At 39.4% G+C, this 22,185-nt stretch overlaps 1 protein-coding gene across 2 annotated transcripts in view; it reads right to left on the minus strand.

Annotated features, from left to right (window-relative positions):
- Positions 1-22,185, minus strand: part of RBM17 (RNA binding motif protein 17) — a 639,512-nt gene that overhangs the window by 26,217 nt on the left and 591,110 nt on the right. For both annotated transcript variants that reach the window (XM_044088811.1, XM_044088812.1), the window contains exon 11: positions 19,433-19,505. In XM_044088811.1, the coding sequence (XP_043944746.1) occupies positions 19,433-19,505 (73 nt within the window). The remainder of the gene's footprint in view (positions 1-19,432; positions 19,506-22,185) is intronic.

A 22,185-nucleotide genomic window follows, 5' to 3' on the forward strand; every position in this document is an offset into this window, starting at 1 on the left:
GATTCAAAGTAAGGGGTGCTTGCCCCCACTTCACTTTGTTACCCTTTTATTTCTCTTCTGTACCAAGAATGTTTACAGTGTGACTGGGTCCAGTAACTGCCTACTCTAGAATCAGTAGCTGAAACATTTTCCTCCCACATGGAGGACTGCCTGATTTGAGCTCCTAACACTAGTAGATGAAAACATCTCTGCAGTCCACCATGGCCTGCTTACGAAGTGCCGGATTCTGTTTGTACCTGCCAGAACCCCACTGATGTCCTCCACTCAAATCATGTTTCTGGATGCTCTTCTGAACGTCACAAACCAGAAAGTATCTTTTCCCTCAAAGACAATGCTACCTTGACCTTATATTTCACCACTACAGCACAGCCAAATCAGATTACTGTGATGAAGTTCCCCAAAACAGTGCCCTTCTCAAGCTTGATAGTTCCCCTGGGAAGTCTACGCAGGAAGGAAAACTCGGGTGGTACCCAAGGAACAGATGGGTACCTGCATGCCCACTCAGTGCAGCGTCACACCTCCCTGCTTCCATGTATTAAGAAAGAGCTTTTGCTGTGGACAGAACAGATGAACCTCAACAAAGGGTATCTATTCAGTCTAGGCCCAGACACCCAGGCTGTCCTCACAGACTCCACATACACAGTGTTTGGGACCCGTTCATAGAAACTGATGCTCCAAGGGTCTTGGGGAAGAATTCAGAGAAGAAAACCACATCCATATTAAAGAAGGGAAAACCAGTACTGTCTTAGTTTTAGTTGCAAAATCTTTCAAACAGATTCAGCAGCCAGCGATCTTGCTTATCTACACAGACTGCACCAGACTGATGTTACTCCAGTAAGCACTGGGTGATTTGCTAATTACTGTTGTGCAGACTAGCAAGGGAAGCAGAGTGCCTAGCCCAGATGTCAACCATGACCATCTGAGCATGTTACTGCCCTCTGTCAGGAGGAATTCCAGCAGACCAACTGAACAGAACAGAAGCAAACCCTCACAGGTGGATGTTAAACAGATATATACTTTTCAGTTTGATCTACTGTAGCGCTGTGACGGTTTTCTTTAAGTACCTGCCAGATCTTTACAAATCTGGATTTTTTTTAAGCCTCACTGAAGGTACATGTGCCTGCATTCTCAGCCTGTCCACCTTGAGATCTCACCTATAATCCCTGTTAACAGTAAAGCAGTTACTTAAGAGGGTATTACATCTGAGGCCTACTAGAAACTAATTTCTCCTCAAACACGTAACTGAGACCCCATGGTGAAATTAAAGTTACCACTTTTTAAACCAGCAAATACTGCACCCCTCAAGTATTTGACCTGGAAAACTGCTTAAGGAAGCCAGAACTACAGGCCATCACATGCATGCTAACCTTGGGAACACTGTGCCGCAGTCCCATCATTATGCTCTACATGGTGACTGAGGTTTCTGTATGCCAGGCTTTTTTATTTTATTTAACATTTGTTTACCGGGAAAATCCAACTTGGAACAAAGCCAATTTTCAGCGGATGCCCGAGTAGAAACGCTCCAGACGCATGTCTTGAAATGTGGGAAGAAACTGGAGCACCCGGAGGAAACTCACATGAACGCAGGAAGGACATGCAGACTCCACACAGAAGGCACTCTAGCCAAGAATCGAACCGGAGAACCTCTTGCTGTGAGGTGACAATGCTACCGCTGCATCACTACGTCGTCCTGGCTTTAACTTGTACTCTGTCCTATCTCACAGACCAACAGAATAAGGAGCTTGCACACTTTGGATGCACATAAGCAACTGACATTTTTACCCTGAAAGGCATAAAAGAGAAAGGAATTCAACTACTTAATAGCTTTGGCTGTAGGTGGGGAGAGCGGGGAGTGCATCTCTTTTTGTTACATTCTTTGTCAAGACTCTAACAAGACATGTGACAGTCCATCCTGCAAAAGCCAAACAGAGAGACAGGTCAGCAAGCAAAGGAGAGTAGTAATGCTGGAAATGAATTGGTGAGTACCTTCACGAGTTGGACCCTGTTTTTTACAACATCTTACGAAGATGACACTGATATAGTCTGTTTTTTATGCAGCATATATCGTAGACAGAAGTAGGTTAAAAAATAAAGATAGTTGGGTGCACAAGATCCAGGATAAAAAAGTACCCAATGGTGCCAGTACTAGAAAAAATAAAAGTGTAAAACCCTCAAGATATGGAAATATTCCTATAATGGGGTTAGGCCAGACTCAGGGGAAGGATGGCCCCCTGCTGTAGAAGGAATTGGTAGCCCACAAAAGTCACAAAATTGGTAAGCTAAAAAAGAGCCATAAAGACAACAAAGTGGATTACTGAGAATAAGAAATCATGTATCGCTAATATTATGCAAGAAGCCCAGAGTTTCCAGACAGACGATATACAAAACGATTAAGACAGAAATTAGAGGAAAGAAAAAAATACTTACACAAGAAAAACTATCAGCACAGAAGATTAGTAAAGTAGAAGTTAAAAAAAAAAAAAGAAGTTGAAGTTATGGAATATCTGCAAAGTGAAAAATTTAGTTTAGCAAGTCTAATGCACGTTATAACTTAGCATGATGGAAGGAGTCCCCAAAGTAAGGAGGAGCAGGAGACATCTGAAGAAGAAATATGGACATGTGAAAGAAAAATATTTAGTATGGTGCAATATTTATGCAAAGGAGAAAGCAAAACTAATGAATACAAAAAGAGCAGCACCACACTAAATGGACAGAAGTAAAAGAAACAATAAGAAGTTCAAATGTACAGGAAATGAAATGGGATGAAGTAATGCCCAGAGAGACTGAAATAAGCAACTGACATTTAAGTTAAGTAAAGCTCCTAAAGGGAAAACCCCAGGCTCAGATGCAGTTCATAACTTTTGGCTAAAATTAGTAACATCTTTACATGAAGATTTAGCCACGAGTAAGCACAAAAAGTTATGTACTCACCATAACATTCGATGCATGTAGTCCATCTCGCCTTACATTCTTACCCGTGGGTTCGGAGCTAAACCTCGGCTCCGACTCAGCCATACTCTAGCTTGAAGTCTTCAACTGGCTCATGGCTAAGAGGTACCCATCATGCAACAGATCTATTCCCCAGATCTTGTTTGCTGCACGCACACACACACACGCGCACACACACACACGCACACACGCACACACGCACACACGCACACACACACACACACACACTGAGAAGAACAACAACCCCAACAGAAAGGACTACGGACACCTAGAGACTATACCTCCAGGAGGGGGTAGGAGGGAGGGTTAGTAAGAATGTAAGGCGAGATGGACTACATACATCGACCGTTATGGTGAGTACATAACTTCTTGGTGTTATACAGAGCAATCTCGCCTTCATTTTTACCCGTGGGACAGCGTCCCTAGCACCTTGATCTTGGGTGGCTCAGTGAAAAATACTCTTGAGCACTGTGGAACCAAAGGAAGATCTGCCTCTAGAGACCAGATCTAATTTGTAGTGACTAATAAAGGTATGAGGTGAAGCCCATGTTGCTGCAGCACAAATATCATCCATAGACATCCCAGCCTGAAACGCAGTTGAGGTAGCCACAGATCGTGTAGAATGAGCCTTCACTTTAAAGGGTAATACTTTGCCATTAGAAGCATAAATAAATGAGATGCAATTGGAGATCCAGCGAGACAAGGTTACCTTAGGAACAGGAACCCCAACTCGAGTGTCTGAAAACGAGACAAACATTTGATCTGATTTCCTGAAATCTTTTGTCCTATGTAAATAGAAACGCAATTGTCTATGAACATCTAGAGAAACGCAATTGTCTATGAACATCTAGCTGATGCAACTTAAATTCGGCCTTGTTGGAGAATTCAGGAAAATACACAGGCAACTCAATGGACTGATTGATACTGACAATAGAGGCAACCTTTGCAACAAAGGAAGGATTGGTTCTTAAGGAGACCCTATCTTTGTGAAACAACAAATAGGGTGGCTTAATCGATAATGCTTGGAGTTCAGAGATCCGCCTAGCTGAAGTTATGGCTACCAAGAATACTGTCTTCCATGACATGAATTTAATGTTACATGTAGCCGCGGGCTCAAAGGGAGTTGAGGTGAGCTTCTGTAATACAAAATTAAGGTCCCATGGCATTACTAAATCAAAGACTGGTAGTCAGAGTAACAATGCCCCTCTCAGAAAAGCCCTACAAAGCCTATGAGCCATAAGGTTGGGCTCATTAGCAATGTGAAAGGTAGAAATCGCTGCCAGCTGCACTTTAATGGTTGCTGCAGCTGACCCCTGACTGAACAGTTGAGAAAGAAATTCTAATATTGCCGAAATAGGCGCTGTATAAGGATCAATATGTCTCTCTCAGGCCCAAACAGAAAATCTCTTCCACTTACTGGAATAAATCTTCCTGGTAGAAGGCTTGTAGGAAGATAATAGAATATGGACCACTTCCGGGGAAAAGTCATGAAGTCTGACTAAGGACGGAACTGGAGCAGCCAAGCTGTCAACTTGAGGGTCTGGATGGAGGGATGGAACTGTCCTTACGTACGAGTCAGCAGATCTGGAGCTGGGTCAATCCAGTGCTTGTCCATTAGATAGAGTTGAAGGAAGGGAAACACAATCGGATGAGGCCAGTGTGGAGCAATGAGGATCATTTTGCTTCCCAAAGACTGTGCTTTCTGAATGACCTTTGATATCAGAGGTAATGGTGGGAAGGCGTAGAGAAGACTGGAGGTGAACCAGAGCATCCCTGGGTGTCTCCCCCTCTGAGGGGATAAGGGTGAAGTAGCTGCTGCATTTGGCATTGAGGGGGCTATCAAATAGATCGCAGTAAGGCCGACCCCATTTGTGGAATATCTTCTCCGCAACATAATTGTTCAGGGACCACTCATGAGGCATTAGGATAGCTCTGCTCAGCCTGTCGGCAATCACGCTGGACTTCCCCAGTATATGCGTTGCAACTAGAAAGCGTTGGGAAACACCATCCACTGCCAAACTCAAAGTGCCTCTCTGCAAAGGGGGTATGATTTGGTTCCTCCCTGTTTGTTCAGATACCATACCACTAACATGTTGTTTGAGTGGATTGCAATTGTCCCAAGAGGGAGAAAGCTCTGAAGTGCTTGCAATGCTAATAGCACTGCTCTCATCTCCAAGACATTGATATGCATATGGGTCTCGTGATCCTGCCACGTGCCTTGGACTGTCCTGCTGAGATAATGCCCCCCCCCCCCCCCACCTGATCTGGGAGGCATCCGGGGTCACTGTGGCAACTGGAGAAGATGGAACAAAAGGCTTGCCCACATTGAGATTGCTGGCCTGAAGCCACCAGTGTAGATCCTGCTTGCACGTGTCCGTAATCAGAATAGAATGGGAGAGCGGAAGGTGCTGTAGTGACTGTTGGGTGAAAAGCAGCCACTGAAGAACCCTCATGTGTAGTCTGGCAAGGGGAACTAGCATGACCGTGGCAGCCATGGTCCCCAATAACTTGAGGACCACTTTTGCCTTGGCCTTCCTCAATGGTAGCAAGGCGAAGACCTGCTGTTGTAGAGCCTGAATTCTCTCTTCTGGTAAGAAGGCCCTCATGAGCACTGTATCTAGTTCGGCGCCGATAAAGGTGACACGATGCGAGGGCAACAAGGCAGATATTTTCCAATTTAGAGTAATTCCTAACCTTTGGCGTAGCGTAATGGTGGTGTCCCTGCCTGGTCTGTAACAGTAGATGCCTGGTGGTGGCAGAAAGAAGCCAGTAGTCCAGGTAAGGAAACACTTGGAATCCCTGACATCTCAAGTGAGCCCTTACCACTGCCATGCATTTGGTGAACACCCTGGGGGCTGTGGTGAGACCAAAAGGCAGAGCGCGAAACTGAAAATGACTAGCTCCCAGACGGAAAGCTTAGATGACTTCTCGATGCCCTGTCCATCTTGAAATGGTAGTAAGCATCTTTGAGGTCGATGGACCACATCCACACATCTTTCCCTAACAGAGGGAGTATTGACTGTAAGGTGACCATGCGGAACTTGGACTTTTGTACATGAAGGTTCAATCGGCTGAGATCCAAGATGGGTCTCAGGTCCCCTGTTCTTTTCGGCACCAAAAAGAAACTGGAGTAAGTCCCTAATCCCACTTGGTCTGCGGGGACAGGCAGGATGGCTCACTTTGATATCAACTTTTTTATTTCTAAAGTTGCGGAATCCCTGTGACTGGGTGGATGTCTGGGATTCTCTTGGTTGGCGGGGGAGGAGAAGAGAAGGGAATATGATAACCTCTGGAAATTATCTTTAATACCCACTTGTCTTGGGCGACGTCTTGCCAGGCTTCTGGGAATAAAGAAATGCGACACCTGACTGACTCCAAAGACGCACAGTCGGGCCTCCCTTCAGGAGCGCTGGTAGGGAGAACCACGAAAGGAATCACGGTCCCCCTGGTTACACGGGCCTCTTCTGCCTCTAGGGCAGCGTCTACCTGAATTTCCAGCCCCTCCCCTGCCTCTGGAGGGAGAATCACTTTGTGCGTCCTGAAAAAACCTCTGCGACTTCCTGAACCACATTTTCCCACCCTTCTGGCCCTTGGGATAAGGTCTAGAAGGCATGGAAAAACGGACTCCCATGGCAGACAGGGTTTTTCCTTCCTGCTTGCACCTAGTGAGAATGTCCTTCACCTTGGTTCTGAACAACAATGAACCGTCAAAGGGGGCATTGGTGAACATAGACGAAGGCCTCTGCAAAATTGCACAGGCGCATCCAGGAGCGTCTCCTAAGAGAGACTCTGGTACCCGCTGCCCTACTCTCTCCGTCGGCTGCATATGAGATCAGCCTCATGGAGGAGTTGGTAAGGGAATTTAGGGTAGACATCTGTGTACTGATCTTTTGTGCCACGGCATCAGAAATGTTGCCCTGGGGGCGTGGCTAGGATGCTGAACTGATAGCTGCACTTCATTTCAGCTCTCTTACCTCAATACAATTCCTGACAGGAATTTTACAAAATTTTTATTTAATTTGAAGAAATTTTTATTACTAACTTATTTCTAATAACTCTGAGCATCTATAAGAAAAATTTTATTGTCAGAACTTGAATAATTCCTGTCAAATTAATTACTGGAAAATCAGCACCAATATCAGCTTTACAGCATGAGTCATCTAAGGAATACAGCACAAGACTCTTCTCTCAAAAAAGACCTGCAGTCTCTCATTACAAATATACAGGAACTTACAATAAAAATCGACAAGATGGACAATAAAATAGATACTTTTAAAGAAAAGTGCTCACAACAACTGGAACAGCTTCAAGAAATGTTTACACAGCAGAAAGGACAGATATCACTTATTGAACAGTCATTAAGTGACATTGACACTAGAGTCCAAATAGAAGAACAACAAACTGAATTCTTACTTCAACAGAATACATATTTACTAGAAAAGCTTGATGATATGGAAAACCGAACAAGAAGAAATAATATTAGAATATATGGTCTACCAGAAAAATCTGAAGGGGACAATATGATAAACTTTCTTACCACCTGGATACCAGATGTAACAAAAATACCTGAAGCTCTTTCATATGGTATAGAACGGGCGCATAGATCACTAGCAGCTTCTGGAAATGCTTCTTCTCCGGTAAGAACAAGCCGAGATCTATAATTGTGAGACTTTTTCTACACAAGATAAAGATCTTATATTAAGAAATGCTTGGGCAAATTCTCCCATCAAATACAATGATTCATTAATAAGATTTGACAAAGATTATTCTACAAAGGTGGTTTCAAAAAGAAAAGAATTTCTACCAATAAAAACCTTGAAGAAAAAGCAACTGAAAGTCCATCTTTTATTTCCAGCAAGACTGAAAGTTTTTCTACCAAATGGAATAAAAATCTTTGAAACAGTAGATTCAGCAATAAAATACCTTACCAACAACAACATCCTAACACATGAAGAATCTATGGACTGGACAATAAGTACACCGAAGAGAAATGCTGAAGTAAATAATTGGAAAACTGTTGAGCAAAAGAAAAAAAAAACTAAAGGACAAATAATCTTACATATGTTATATTCTGTAAAAATCTAAATAATAATACTAACAACAAAAGAAAAGTTCTTACTGTCTTCAAGTTACACCAAAACAGGTACTGTTTTCAATTATATTTTAAATGTCAAAATTAGCATAAATGTAAATACATTTATCTCAAATCACATCAATATACTAAGCATAATTTAAACATTACTCTATTTTTCATTATTATCCATCTATTATTTTCATATTCTTAATCAGAGTAATCAATGCATAATAATGTTCCCAAATAGTTTATTTATTTATTTATTTATTTTCTCTCTTTGTGTTTTGTTGTTTTATTTTTCTCTTCTTTTATTAAATCTTCATTAACTTATAATACTTTAATCAGTATATGGTTATATTGCTTAATAGGTATAGTAATGGCTGCTATATAACTTATTATTAGTTACATCCCTGATAGTATTACTTTTTATAAGTTAAAAGTGTCCCTGTTTGGATAAACGCTAATGCTGGGCAGAAATGTGTTGCTTTTGAAATGAAGTATTTCAGTTAGGATGTATCATAAGACTACTTTAAATAATCTTAAAAGATGTTCTGCCTTTGACCCATATGCACATACTGATATAGTCCAGTGAAAAAATATGTTTTAAGTGATATTTTGAGGCTACAAGTCATGTGTGTTGTGGCTCCAGACATCCGGAGTTGAAAGATGCTTGTGACTAGCTTAGATATCCTGTTGTCTTTTCTTTTGTGGAGAAATAAGGCATAGCATGTTTAAAATGCAAAGTTTGACAGTTGTGAACACTACTCCGTAAACTAGAGTGCTTGCGTGCACACTACATGAGTTTGTCACCAAATAAGAGGAGGGAAAAGAAAAAAGAAAAAACACATACCTTTTCCCGCTTGGTTCTCGAGACAATTTAACAGCCACAAACATCACTAGAAACTTGAGTTACTTATTGCTTGTCGCATTTACTTGTGTACGCCATCCCTGACTCTTTCTAATTGACGTCTAGTCAGAAAATAAGCTAGGTTCACATTTAAAGATACAGAAACCTAAATTCCTTCTAAGGAAACATAAATAATATAAAGGTTCATATAAATATACACAGATATTTATTTTTGGAGCACTTTCAGTTTATGGCTACTGATGTCTTCTAGCACCTTGATAGATAAGGACATATATCTGCTTGTCTTTCTATCAGTTTAGATTTCCAGACATTTTAGCTATCCCTTACTATGTTTTATACAGCAGAGTTTAAAAGCAGAAATTAATCATCAGCAAATAAAATCACTGCTGTTTTACAAATTCTCTAAAGAAACTAGTAAATGTCAAGCAACTGACAGGTTTGTTTTGGGGAGGGTTGCCATTTCCCACGCTGGTGCTCCTGCAGAATACTACTGATGTCCTGCTGCCAAGGTATGCCCTCGGGTGGGCAGTTGGGATGCAACAAGAAGGTTGGATGTGCATTTGGCAAATCAAACATTTAGATGGCGTTATGGTATACTAGATGGAGAAAGTGGAAGCAATGATTGTATAGGCAACTATAATGAGTAACATAACAACAGTGGATTTGACCCGTGTGTCAATTATACAATGTTTATATCCTATGTGCCTGTGGGCTTTGTCGAAGCATCTGTGTTCTACACACATCTGCTGTTGGATCTGATTTGAGTGGAAGGGAGAGGCTTAGCCCACACCTAATTTGTTACTGGGTTGCCATGCATTATGGGCATGCATTGTGGCAGGTACTCAACGGGCTATCCATCCTTAGATGGCTCATGCTGTTCCGTTTGCTCATCTGAATGGTGACTGCGGCTGTGCTCTTCTTGTTATGTTGCCTGGCTTTGGCTTCACCCTTCTTATAATATTGTCTGGCTTTTACATTATCAAGAATGACACAATACTAGTGTATCTTGGGTATATCATGTTACTGTTAGTGTGGACAAGGATGCTTGACAATGCAACTATGATTCTTGGACCTTTCTGCAGACGGGTGTGTTGTCTGGCAGTTGAGAGCCTGGTTGTTCCTGATCAGCGGACCTGTATTTTTGTGTTTCAATGTGACTGCATGAAAGGATGCCAGTATTGGTCTGCAAGTTTGGTGGGCAGTAGATTCGTTGGGGATTGATTTGAGGAGACACTTGTATTATGGCTGGGGCACTTGACATTTGATAAATGTATCCTCTCAATGATGCGTTCTGTCTGGTCATTGGCTGTAAAACAGCTTTTCTGAGAAATATTGTTGTGGTGCCAGTTAATGATTTGGATTAAATGTTTCTATATACAGTCGTGAAGCAATTGCCAGGATAAAATGGTACTCTTGCAGTGCATGGATCATTGTGGCTGTCCTCCGATGTTGGAGGAAAAACAAGCTTCTTGGACACCTTTTTGACGTGGTAAAGGTGTTACCCCATGGTTTGAATACGTTTTGTCTCTTTGCTGCAAAATGGGTTGGGAATTTTGGCCTGTAATATTTTCGTACATGGTGGTTTGAATCTTGGCAGCTTCCATTGTTTTGATGTGTTCTCCAGTATACTTTTATTCAGTCATAGGATTGAATTACTGGTGTTGAGTAGGTCAGGATTGTATCTCCAGCACTTGTTGTCAGCAGATAGACTCACTGGTTGGCTGTCAGTCTAAGCTGTGGGAGTTGATGTGTGATATACATAGATGTTTGCTTTTAGGGTGTGGTCAAGTGCGCTGCAGTTTTACCTCTGTACTGTGTCAGTTTTCATTGTGCAGGGTCCCTCTGAGGGTTGATGGAAGTGTTGGCAACAAGACACTCAATCAGGTAACAACATTATGAGTGGTCTCTTGGATAAGGGAGCTGTCTAAATTGTGATCTTGTTGTCTCCAGCCATGGGAATTGTCATTGAAAAGCTGAAAAATGCAATCAGAGGAACATATTTAATGTCTACTAAAGAAATATTAATATACTTATACATTGTATCGCATTTCAGTTTATGTTAAACATGAAATATGATGTGGTTTCAGAACTATTCATGTTTTTATTCCAATATGACTTTGCAAATATTAATTTAAACACTGGTTTCGGACTTGAGTAGTCTAAAACAATTGCACAACAATGGTACTGTATTATACAGTAATGTCAGTAAATAGTTTTCAACAGATGTATGAAATATACAGTTATAGATTTTAACATGATGTTTATTAATACCCTAAATTATTTTGAAATGATACTACCTTAATCTAAATATTTGTACCTTTTGAAACCTGCTTAGAAGTAAGTATTATTGAATTACAATAAGATGAGTAAAGAATATATGTATATATTTTAGCTGATTAGATTATCTTAATATATTATTCAATTATCTTTATTTAAAACTAAGAGGATAAGAGAAACTGATCCAAATATTATTTGTGAGGGTAGAAAGTTTGTTTGGTTAGATTCACTAACCAAGCGAAGAGGTATATTACCTCATAGCAATAGGGAATGGTTTTAAGGTTAAGAATTACAAGTTTGGAAGTTCTTTGTTTTTTTTTTTATTCTATCACTTTGGTGTCACTCAGAAACATGCAAAAATCATACAAGAAAAACTTTTTGAATTCTGTATCCAAGATGGAACTAAGAATAAACAATATTTACATAAACTTACACATAAAACAAACTCAAAACTAGGAAATGAAATGTTTATCCATAAATGTTAATGGTCTAAATAATAGTAATAAAAGGAGAAGCCTATTCAAGTACATAAACTTACATAAACCACAAATAGTCTTTTTACAAGAGACACACTTATTAGATAGAGATATAAACAACTTAAATATTAATAATTACACAGTACTAATAAACTCTCAATACAAAACAAAAAAGAGGAGTAGCTCTTCTACTTCGCAACTCAACTATAACACCTAAAATAATTACTACTCATCAAGATACATCATGTATGTTTTGTCTAGTTTCAATAGAGTTAAATAAGAGAATCTATACGTTAGTAAATCTATATTGGATCCCAGGACTAGGATTAAAAACAGTTAAACAGCATTTTGAAGAGATAATTCATTTAACTAAGGGTAGCCTGATATTGGCAGGAGACTTCAACTGTATAATGAATGAAAAGATACAGATTCTAAATCCAAAAGAAGAAAACAACCCATCTCTAAAGCACTATCAAAATTTACAGATACATTGTATTTAAAAGATATAAATGAATTTGCAGAACCAGACTCACTAATCTTCACATTTTATTCTCATAGATATAAAACTAACTCTAGAATTGATAGAATATATGTTGCCAATGACCTAATAACAAAAATTGACAAAGTCAAAATCATAAATTGTCCTTTATCTGATCATAATGCCATAGTCTTTGAGATAGAGCTTACACCATTTTATTCAAATCCCATTACTAGGATACCTTCCTATATCACAAAATTGAGAGATTTCAAAGAATTTTATGAAGAAACAATCAAAAACTTTCTAGAAATAAATTACACAGAAGATATTTCAGAAATCTATGTCTGGGATTCATTAAAAGCAGTTACATATGGGAAGATATTATCCTGGTACATAAATAAAAGGAAGTTATGGAATAAAGATATGCTAGACTTACAAAACAAAGCAGATAAATTGAAACTGGAAATACAAAAGGGTAATGCTACTCAAGTTCAAGAACTTACACAAATCAATAAGAAGTATACAGAATTGCTACACCATAAGATTATGATTAACTTAGAAAAGATAAAAATAAACTCATACTCTACTAATTCAGCACACCTGAGATACTTAACTAATAGAACAAAAAATAATTAAATCTAAGCAAATAAAAGAAATATTTATTCCCAATACTAACAAAAGAGTTACGGAACTAAATGATATTTTAGAAGCATTCAGACTCAATTTAACATTGATAATTCCATAAATACTCAAGATACACCTACTAAGGATATAAAAAATACTTAAAAAACAATATTCATATTAAATTAACACAAGAACAAATAGACATTATAAACAAACCAATCAATATGACAGAATTAAAATCACAAATTAAAAGCTCAAGACAAATAAAGCACCTGGCCCAGACAATATGCTACCAGAAATGTATAAATTAATACCCAATCAAGCCATATCTTTATTATTAAAAGTATATGATATAGCCAATAAAGATTTGAATATACCACCCTCTTGGAAATATTCATTGATATCCCCAATTATCAAACCAGATAAAGATGAGAAACAGTGTTCCTCATATAGGCCAATATCATTACTCAATATAGACTACAAGATGTTTATGGCTATATACGCAGATAGGATCAAACACTTTCTTCCTTTCTTAATTCACAAAGATCAAACAGGTTTTATTAAAGGAAGAAATACTTCAGATAATATTAAAAGAATACTAACATTAATAGATTATAGCAAACATAAAGTGCTAAATTTAAATGTAATCTCATTAGATATTAATAAAGCTTTTGATTAGGTTAACTGGAACTTTCTTTCACTAGTTTTAAAAGAATATAACTTTCCTTCTAATTTTAATAATCTTATCCAAATACTATATGAAAAATCTACTGCATATGTTAAACTGGGATCATATAGATCAGGCCCTATAACAATAAAAAGGGAACTAAACAAGGTTGCCCTTTATCACCATTGTTATTTGCATTACTCATAGAACCCTTTGCAAATCAAATCAGATCAAACAATAACATAAAGGGCATTTGTATTAATAAAATGTTAAACCTTAAAATCCAACTCTTTGCTGATGACATACTATTAACTCTCTCAGATGCAAATGAGTCTTTGAATGCTCTATTTAACTCCATGAATAAATTTCAAAATATTTCAGGCTTAAAATTTAATGAAAACAAAACTAAAATTATGCCCTGTAATTGTAAAAAAAATATATAAACAAAAGATTTTCCAAATATATAGTAACAGAAAGTAAATTATTATATCTGGGAATAAATCTACTCAATGAATTAACAGATTCTCTAATATTTAACTATAATAAAATACTAGACAAAATAGAACAAACAATTGGTTACTGGAATAAATATATCTTTTCAACAGCAGACAGATTATATCTTATTAAAATAATCATATTTCCCAAAATATTATACTTAATACAAAATTTTTCATTGCCACCTCCCAAATATATTATTCAAAGATACAATAAACTAATTTTAAATTTTCTATGGTTTCCAAATAAACCCGTATAGCCTTAAATAAACATTTGCCAGATTGGGAAGATGGTGGAATTAATTTACGGATATTGATTTATATATTACCTCATCTGTTATTAAAAACATAACACTATGGTTAAATAATTCATACACACCTATATGGAAACAAGCCCATGAGCAGATTTACATAGAAATCAATTATAATCACATACAAGACAACTTAACAGTAATACCATCACCCCTTATATGGATGTTAAAAGATTATTTTTAGGAAAAGGAATAATATTAATAAATTGCCATCAAACTATGTAAGTTCTACACTTTCAGTGTTCAGAACATATATAAACAAAATACCAAATATTAATTCTTGGATTTTTCTTATTTTCCCTATAGCTTTTACACCAAATATTCTAGATACATTCCAAATATCTAAAATAAATATACTTAAAGAAGAAACATTACTCTTTTGGCATCAACTTATAGAGAAAGGGAAAATTCTAACAAAGGAACAGATAATTTATAATTATAATATAAATAAAGACAATTGGCTGTTTTACAAAATCTAAGGCATTTTCTTATAAATAAAATAGAACAAATGCAACCTTCAGTTAGACATGAAGCTCCAAAACTCATTGAATACCTTATTCTTATCACAAAACAGCCTTATCAGGGTACAGGTTATTTGTCCAATATCTATAAAATTGTTAAAAAAACAAAAACTATCATGAAAAATCATACTGGGATTATTATACTTTAATAAACAACCATCCTCCAGTTGAAGAAGAAAAAGTAATATTCTAAAATCTTCCAAATTTTCTACATTATCAAAATACTGGCAATTATTCACTTGGAGATATCTACACAGAAGTTTCTATACACCACATAGGTTAGCCAAAATGTATTCTATTGAAGATCAATGTTGGAGATGCCATATCAAGATAAAAGCAGATTGGCAGCATGTTTTTTATGAATGTATATGTCTCAATATGTACTGGAAATCCATTAATTATTTTTTTCAGACTGTTTATAATGATAATTTTCAATTAACAAAGTCTTTAATTTTATTCAACTCTCCTATTCCAAACTGTGTACCAAAAAAGACACTAAAATCCTATGGTCACTATTAGCAATTTCACGTAAAATCATAACTATACACTGGAAAAATGAGGCTTCGCCTACGTTCAAGGAATTTGAGACTTTAACAACAACAGCTGCTCACATGGAAATATTAACAGTGAAGAACAGAACTAAAAGATCTACTTCTTACTATTACTCTTGGATGAAAGTACTGGAAATACTTGAAAATATCGAAGAAGATATATCATCTTATGTTTCTAACTCTATATAATATAGAATTTCAATGTTATTTGCATAGACACCAATGTAAATAGTTATATAATGGTTTGAAGTTAGTAATGTTTTAGAATTGTAAATATGTTATTTATCTTTATTTCATGTAATGTTTAAGACATCTTATTTGAAATAATAAAAAAAATATTTAGTGAAAAAAAAGAAATGTTGCCCTGTAGAGAATCTCCTAGCTCTTTTAGGAGCTCTCTCTGGAGCCTTGTAAAATGCGTCAAGTAGTTCAGCGACCGCAGTGTAAAGGCAGCTGAGGTAAACACACGCTTCCCATACCTGTCCATAGCCTGGGACTCCTTGTTAGGTGGATGGACAGTAGACGAAGTTTCAGCAAGTTCCTTCTTGGTGGCTGCTGCCACCACCATGGCATCTACTGGAACGCCTTTTGTTATATATTCCTTGTCAGTGGGGGGGGGGCGACAAAAACTTACTGGGTCTCCTAGGGACCGGTTCCACAGTGTCAGGAGTTTCCCACACCTTTTGACAGACAAGATCTAGTAGCTCATCGAAAGGGGGAGAAATCCAAGAGGTGGAAGGTTGAGACCCGAAAGCCTTCAGGAACACCGACTCCTCATCACAAGGGGATCTGGAGGGCCAGCCGCCTCTCTGCTTCAAGATCAAGGATATCTGAAAAAGAGATATCTTCAGAAGACGACTTGGATGACCCCGCTGACTCCTCGAGGTCGGTGTCCGACGTGAGAGACTCATCCGGGGAGTCAAGGTGTTTCCTCTTACACAATCTTTTTGTGGTGGGCTCCTCAGGCAAAAACTCTGGGGAGATGTCAGAAAGCTGGGGACCACTCATGGAGGTATCCTGAGGCTTAGGGTCTCTGCTGCCCAGGGATAGAGGGTGATCCAAAACTGACACCGGTGCTGAAGGGGACAGAGTATCGGTGCTGTAGGATGCAGCTGATGACCTGGCCAGCACGCTCCTCATAACCTCGAAGGCAGATCCCCCCGGCTCTGAAGGCTGACTAACTGTAGAGGATACAGTAGTAGCCCTCAGCGCCAAGGAGATGAGGTCCAAAGCAGATGTCGGGTCCAAGATCACTCGAGCCGAAGCACCAAGAGGAAGGCTCGGAACCGATGAAGATTGATTCGAGCCCTCCCCCTCGGGTCTGACCGGAGAACCGTGGACCCTCGACCCCATGGACGGAGCCGATTGGGTCGGAGCACAAATCAGAACAGAGAGGCCAGGCGAGGCTACTGGAACCGACCTAGCGGCACCCGATGGAACAGACAACTCTGGCTCCAAAGACCGAGAAAGGCTCGGAGGCGGAACAACAAAGGATGAAGAGGCCATACGCTCCAGAGCCGACTAGGTCAGAGCTGAAATCAATTTGGGCAACACCGATGACTGAAGCAGTTTCTTCACCACTCTATCAACGTCCTCATCAGAAAGGGTCCTGGAGGACCTGAAGGATATAGTTGGAGATATGGATCTCCCTACGGAAGGGGACTTGCATGAAGGAGAAACCAGTCGAATAACTGGAGACCGGCACCGAACCAAAATATCCATGACCGGCTCCAAAAGGCTGGGAGCCGATACAGACTTAGTCAAGACACTACCTTCAGTCGGCACCGAGGGCAATGGAACCGAAGAAGGAGAAGCTGTTCTAGCAACTTTCTCTGGCGGCTCCGAGGAAACAGATGGAGCCAGAGAGCGCTTCTTAGATGCCTTTTTGCCCTTTATAGCTGGAGAGGATAAGGCACTGGAAGACTTAGCCAAGTCTTCCTCGAAGGAGTGTTTAAGCAGGCCTTTCAAAATGAGCTTGTTCTTCCTCTCCTGTAGTATACAGGGACTGAAGGAATGACAAAACAAGCAGGATTCGGAGGTGAATAGCTCCCAAGCAGTACAAGCATACAGAGTGCCCATCAGTCAAAAATATTTTATTGCTGCATTCAACACACTTTTTAAAGCCCGAAGGCCTGTGTTCCTTAGAATCCTTGGACATGCTGAAAAAGGACAACACACACAGATACAAAGCAATATGTATACACACTGGACTCAACTAAACCCTGCATGGGAAACTAGAGCCTTTAACTAAAAAACGGCCTAGTAACCGGCGGGAAAAAGACTACAGGGAGGACTAAGCCCTCTAACTTAAACGGGCCTAGTCCGGGTAAACAAAGGCAGAATAGCACCATTAGCCAGACACGACAACACTAAAAGCTAACAGAATGGATCACCCAACCAAAGACCATACGGAAACAATAGGGAGGACTAGGTCCTCTAATTGAAACGGGCCTAGCCCATGGGAAGAAAGGAAACGAACAGAATACCAAAACAGCCAATGAAAAGGCCACAAAAACAGCAAGAGAAGCAAAACAAAGGCAGTATAACACCACTACCACACACACACACACACACACAGAGCTATGAAAATAGCTTTTTTGAGCAACAAGTCAAAAGTTTATACAAAGTATACTTATCCACGGCCAAAAGCGAGACCACGTCTGAGCGTAACGAGCAGCAAACGAGATCTGGGGAATAGACCTGTTGCATGATGAGATACTTCTTAGCCACGAGCCAATTGAAGACTTCGAGCTAGAGTATGGCCAACTCGGAGCCGAGGTTCGGCTCCGAACCCATGGGCAAGAATGAAGGCGAGATTGGACTACATAATATCTACTTATATGCATGCACACCATGAACAGACAGCAGACAGGTTAACAACAGAAAAAACAATACTCCAACTTAAGAGTGAACCTGCAAGCTATCCTAAAAACTATACCTCAAATAACTTGCCTTCTAAGACTTATCTTTTTTTCTGCAGATATAAAACTGTATAGCTCAGATATGGAACCGAAAGCAGAACTGCAAGTGGTCAAAACTTTTTCAGATTATATAAGAATGTCATTTGGTCTTGATAAATGTGAAAAAGCTATCTTTAAAGCAGGAAAGCTGCAGCACCAAGAAAACATCAGTTTGGGACAGGGATGTGATATAAAAGAACTTGAGCAAGAGTGAGTGCATAAATATTTGAGAATGGATGAAGGATCAACAATAAAACATGAACAATGTGAATAAAACTTGGTAAGGAATTTTTAGAAGGCTAAAATTAATACAGAAAACAGAGCTAACATCTAGGAACAAAGTCCAAGCTGTAAATCAGTTTGCTCTTCCTGTCCTAACGTACAGTTCTGGATTGACTGACTGGCTCCAAAAGGTGTTGGATAGGCTGGACAGGAAAACAAGGAGGTTGCTTTATGCTCATCAAATGATTTATAAAAATCATTGTATACCAAGACTATATATTTCCTGGTTTGAAGGAGGCATGAGCCTACTCAAAACACATTACATGTATAGATCTGCAGTCATAAGACCCAAACATAGTAGCAGTTTTGAAACATGAGGAGAATAAGACTAAGATGACTTCCATGCTTAGTTTAGCAGAAGCATATTGGCTTCTGAACGAGTAGAAATGAACAGGTACTATTTGTCCTTTCCACAGGGCAATCTTGATCTTGGTAATTCTGTCTTGGGGGAAAAAAAAATGAGGCTGCAGATGTCCTAATATTTTAATGGAAAATACATTTTGTTGTTAATGTTGCAGAAAAGAATGACAGTATACAGGAAACATCCAGATCTAATATAAAAACAAAACAAATAAAATTATACAACGGTCAGTCTACCTTGGTGGTAAAATGAAACATTTTTTGCTTTCATTGAGGGCATGGCTCATCCTACAAAACTGTAGGTTTTCGCAATAAATGTCCTTTTTAGGTATATGAATATGTGGCAATAATATACAGCTTCTGCACCTGCTACTAATTACAGGTACAATTAAAAAAAAGTTTTAAAAAGCGACAGGTACTGACTATTTTATACTTCAATGCAATATAAATACCAGCTTTACATCTTGAGGACATGCTCCATAAATACTCACAGAGCTGCAAAATGCTTCTAAAAGATAAATAAATGATAAAAATGACTACCTTTGATGGCAGACTCTACTCTTTCAAACTCTATAAATATTCGTACAGCTTCTTCATCTGGGGCAGTCGGTATCTGAAAAAATATATTTATTCAAGAAAAACATACAATAAAACATCTGGAAAAGTTAATGTTACTAAGCGACTATAAAAACGTTTCATTCTTCTTCATGGAACAACACTTCCCCTCATTAAATCATTTCAGAAAAAATTGAGCAAGACCTGTTTTAACTTAATTCACGTAATCAGTGTTAAAAAAATGCATCAAGTGTTTCAAAATACTCCATCGATAACTCTACATAAATGACGTAGACAGCTATAAGACAAAAGTGAGCAAGCCATTAAAAAAATCTTTACTTGAAAATATACAACTTTCACACCAAACACTTGAAATCAATTCCTATTTGCTTAATAGGACACAGTATAAAAAAAAAAACACCAAACCTACAGAAGTACATGCAAATAACGAATTTTTCATCCGTTATCAGAGCAACATCATATTTTTACAGCAACTGAAATTGGTAACAAACAAGAAAAAATAAGTGTTCTTGCAAACTATTTGATGCCTTAGGAAGGAAAAATGGGACCTCAAGCAAGTTTTGTTAAGCAAAGGCATAGAACTGTTGACTACTACTGGGGAACTTCTGAAATGGTCAAAGGACAATTTGGAGGAAAGCAACCTGGAGAGCATGTCTTCCCAATCAGGAGGTGCTGCCAGCAAATCTGTGGTGAGCTGGGATCCATCACAATAGCTCAACTTACTGAATTGGTCAGAAATCTCCATAATGACATGACTGCACAGGAGTGGGTGATGTATGGTACTTGCTAGAGGGACAGAAATGGGTTGAGGCAGCATGATTGTTTCTCTTCAGTGATGCAGTGAAGGCAGAGAAAGTATGCCTGGCTAACAAAATGAGGTGGTGGTCCCCAGCTTTAAAAAAGTTCTGTCTCAATTACAGGGGGATTATACTTTTCAGTTTCGCTGAAATACCATAAGCCAGAAGGACAGAAAAGAAAATGGCTCATAACTGAACCTCATAGTCTGGAAGAATAGTGCAGATTCTGTACAGATAATGGAATACTCTCTAGCTAGTTAGCCTCGAGCAGCTACATTAGGGGTGAATAAGTTTACTAACTCAGGCTGCAGCTGTTTAGAGAATCTGAGACATTGTCAACATCCTAGCTGACAGGTTCAGCGCAAACCCCCCCCCCCCCACCAAAAGGGCAAATATCTATCCCAGCAGAGTGCTGCCCCCCCTGACATCTCAGATGCTCAGGTAAGAACCGCCCTCTCCAAAGCAAAAAACACAGCATCAATGGGACCAGACGGTGTCCCGGGCTGCGTCCTACATGAACTCCAAGAAGAGCTAAACCCAAACATAAAACTACTGTTCAATCTCAGCTTACTGCAGGATATGTACCCAAAGAATGGCGTACAGCAACAGTGGTCCCTCTCCACAAAGGTGGTGCCTCAATGGATCCTGGAAAATATCGCTCCATAAGCCTGACTAGCTTGGTCTGCAAAGCTATGGAAAGGATCATCATGGACCTCATAAATAAAGATATTGGGGACCTACAGACACTGGATCCTACCCAGTTCGGCTTTGTTAAGGGCAGATCCTGCCTCTTAAACCTGGTCGATTTCTTTGAAACCGTCACCAAGGCCATTGACGAGGGGAAGATGGTCCACACAGCCTTCCTGGACCTCGCAAAAGCCTTCGATACAATACTCCACTCGGGCATTATAGATAAGCTCACCAGCTTAAATATAAACCCCTATGTCACTAGATGGGTTGCAAACTGGCTCAAGGACAGAACCCACATGGTTAGAATTGCTGGAGCCATGTCAGACTCCAAACCAGTTACAAGTGGCGTCCCACAAGGCTCAGTCCTGGGACCTCTCTTGTTCGGTATATATTTCTCGGAGGTACAGGACAACACGGAAGGACTGTGGCTGACCAAGTTCGCAGATGACTGCAAACTGGGCACCATAATCGACTCTCCAGCCGACACAAGCATCCTCCAAAAGGGCCTCATAGAAACAGACAACTGGTGCCAGAGCCATGGCCTCAAGCTAAATGCCAAAAAGTGTATAGTCATCCCCTTTGGCAAAAACAAAGTGCCCACAAATTACCACATAGGTGGTAATCCATTAAGTACAGAAGAAGTAATTAGGGACCTGGGTACCCAAGTTGATAGCAATCTCTCATTTGACAACCACGTGGCCAAAGTGGTTAGAAAAACATTTTATATAGTTCACCAAATCATGAAGGGATTCACATCTAGATCAGGGGAGGTCATCGTGCCTCTTTACTCATCACTCATCAGGCCCATAATTGAGTACAATGCCCCTTTTGGGATGTACCTTACCAGACACCTGCAGCAAATGGAAAGACCCCAAAAGTACCTCACCAAAGGATCAAAGGGCTCAAACAGATGCCATATGCTGCCCGGTTAAAGAAACTCCAGCTCTACACAGTGGCATACCGCCTGCTCAGAGGCGATCTGTGCCTGACGTATAAAGCCATGTCCAACCCAGAATTAATGGACATGCTGCACCTCAGAAAATCCAAATCCCATCGAGCTCTGGCCGAGACTTGAACCTCAGCACTGAAATAAATAGGACATGCTGGAGGGACAGATTCATAACCCAGAAGGCTCCCTTCACTCTGGAATAAAATCCCAGTCCAGGTTAGGCAGAGTCCTTCATTGACTCTCTTCAAGAGGAATCTTGATGAGTGGATGGGAGATCGTAG

Source organism: Protopterus annectens, chromosome 11.part0 (genome assembly GCF_019279795.1).
Source record: "Protopterus annectens isolate FY-2018-M chromosome 11.part0, PAN1.0, whole genome shotgun sequence".
Lineage (NCBI taxonomy): Eukaryota > Metazoa > Chordata > Ceratodontiformes > Protopteridae > Protopterus > Protopterus annectens.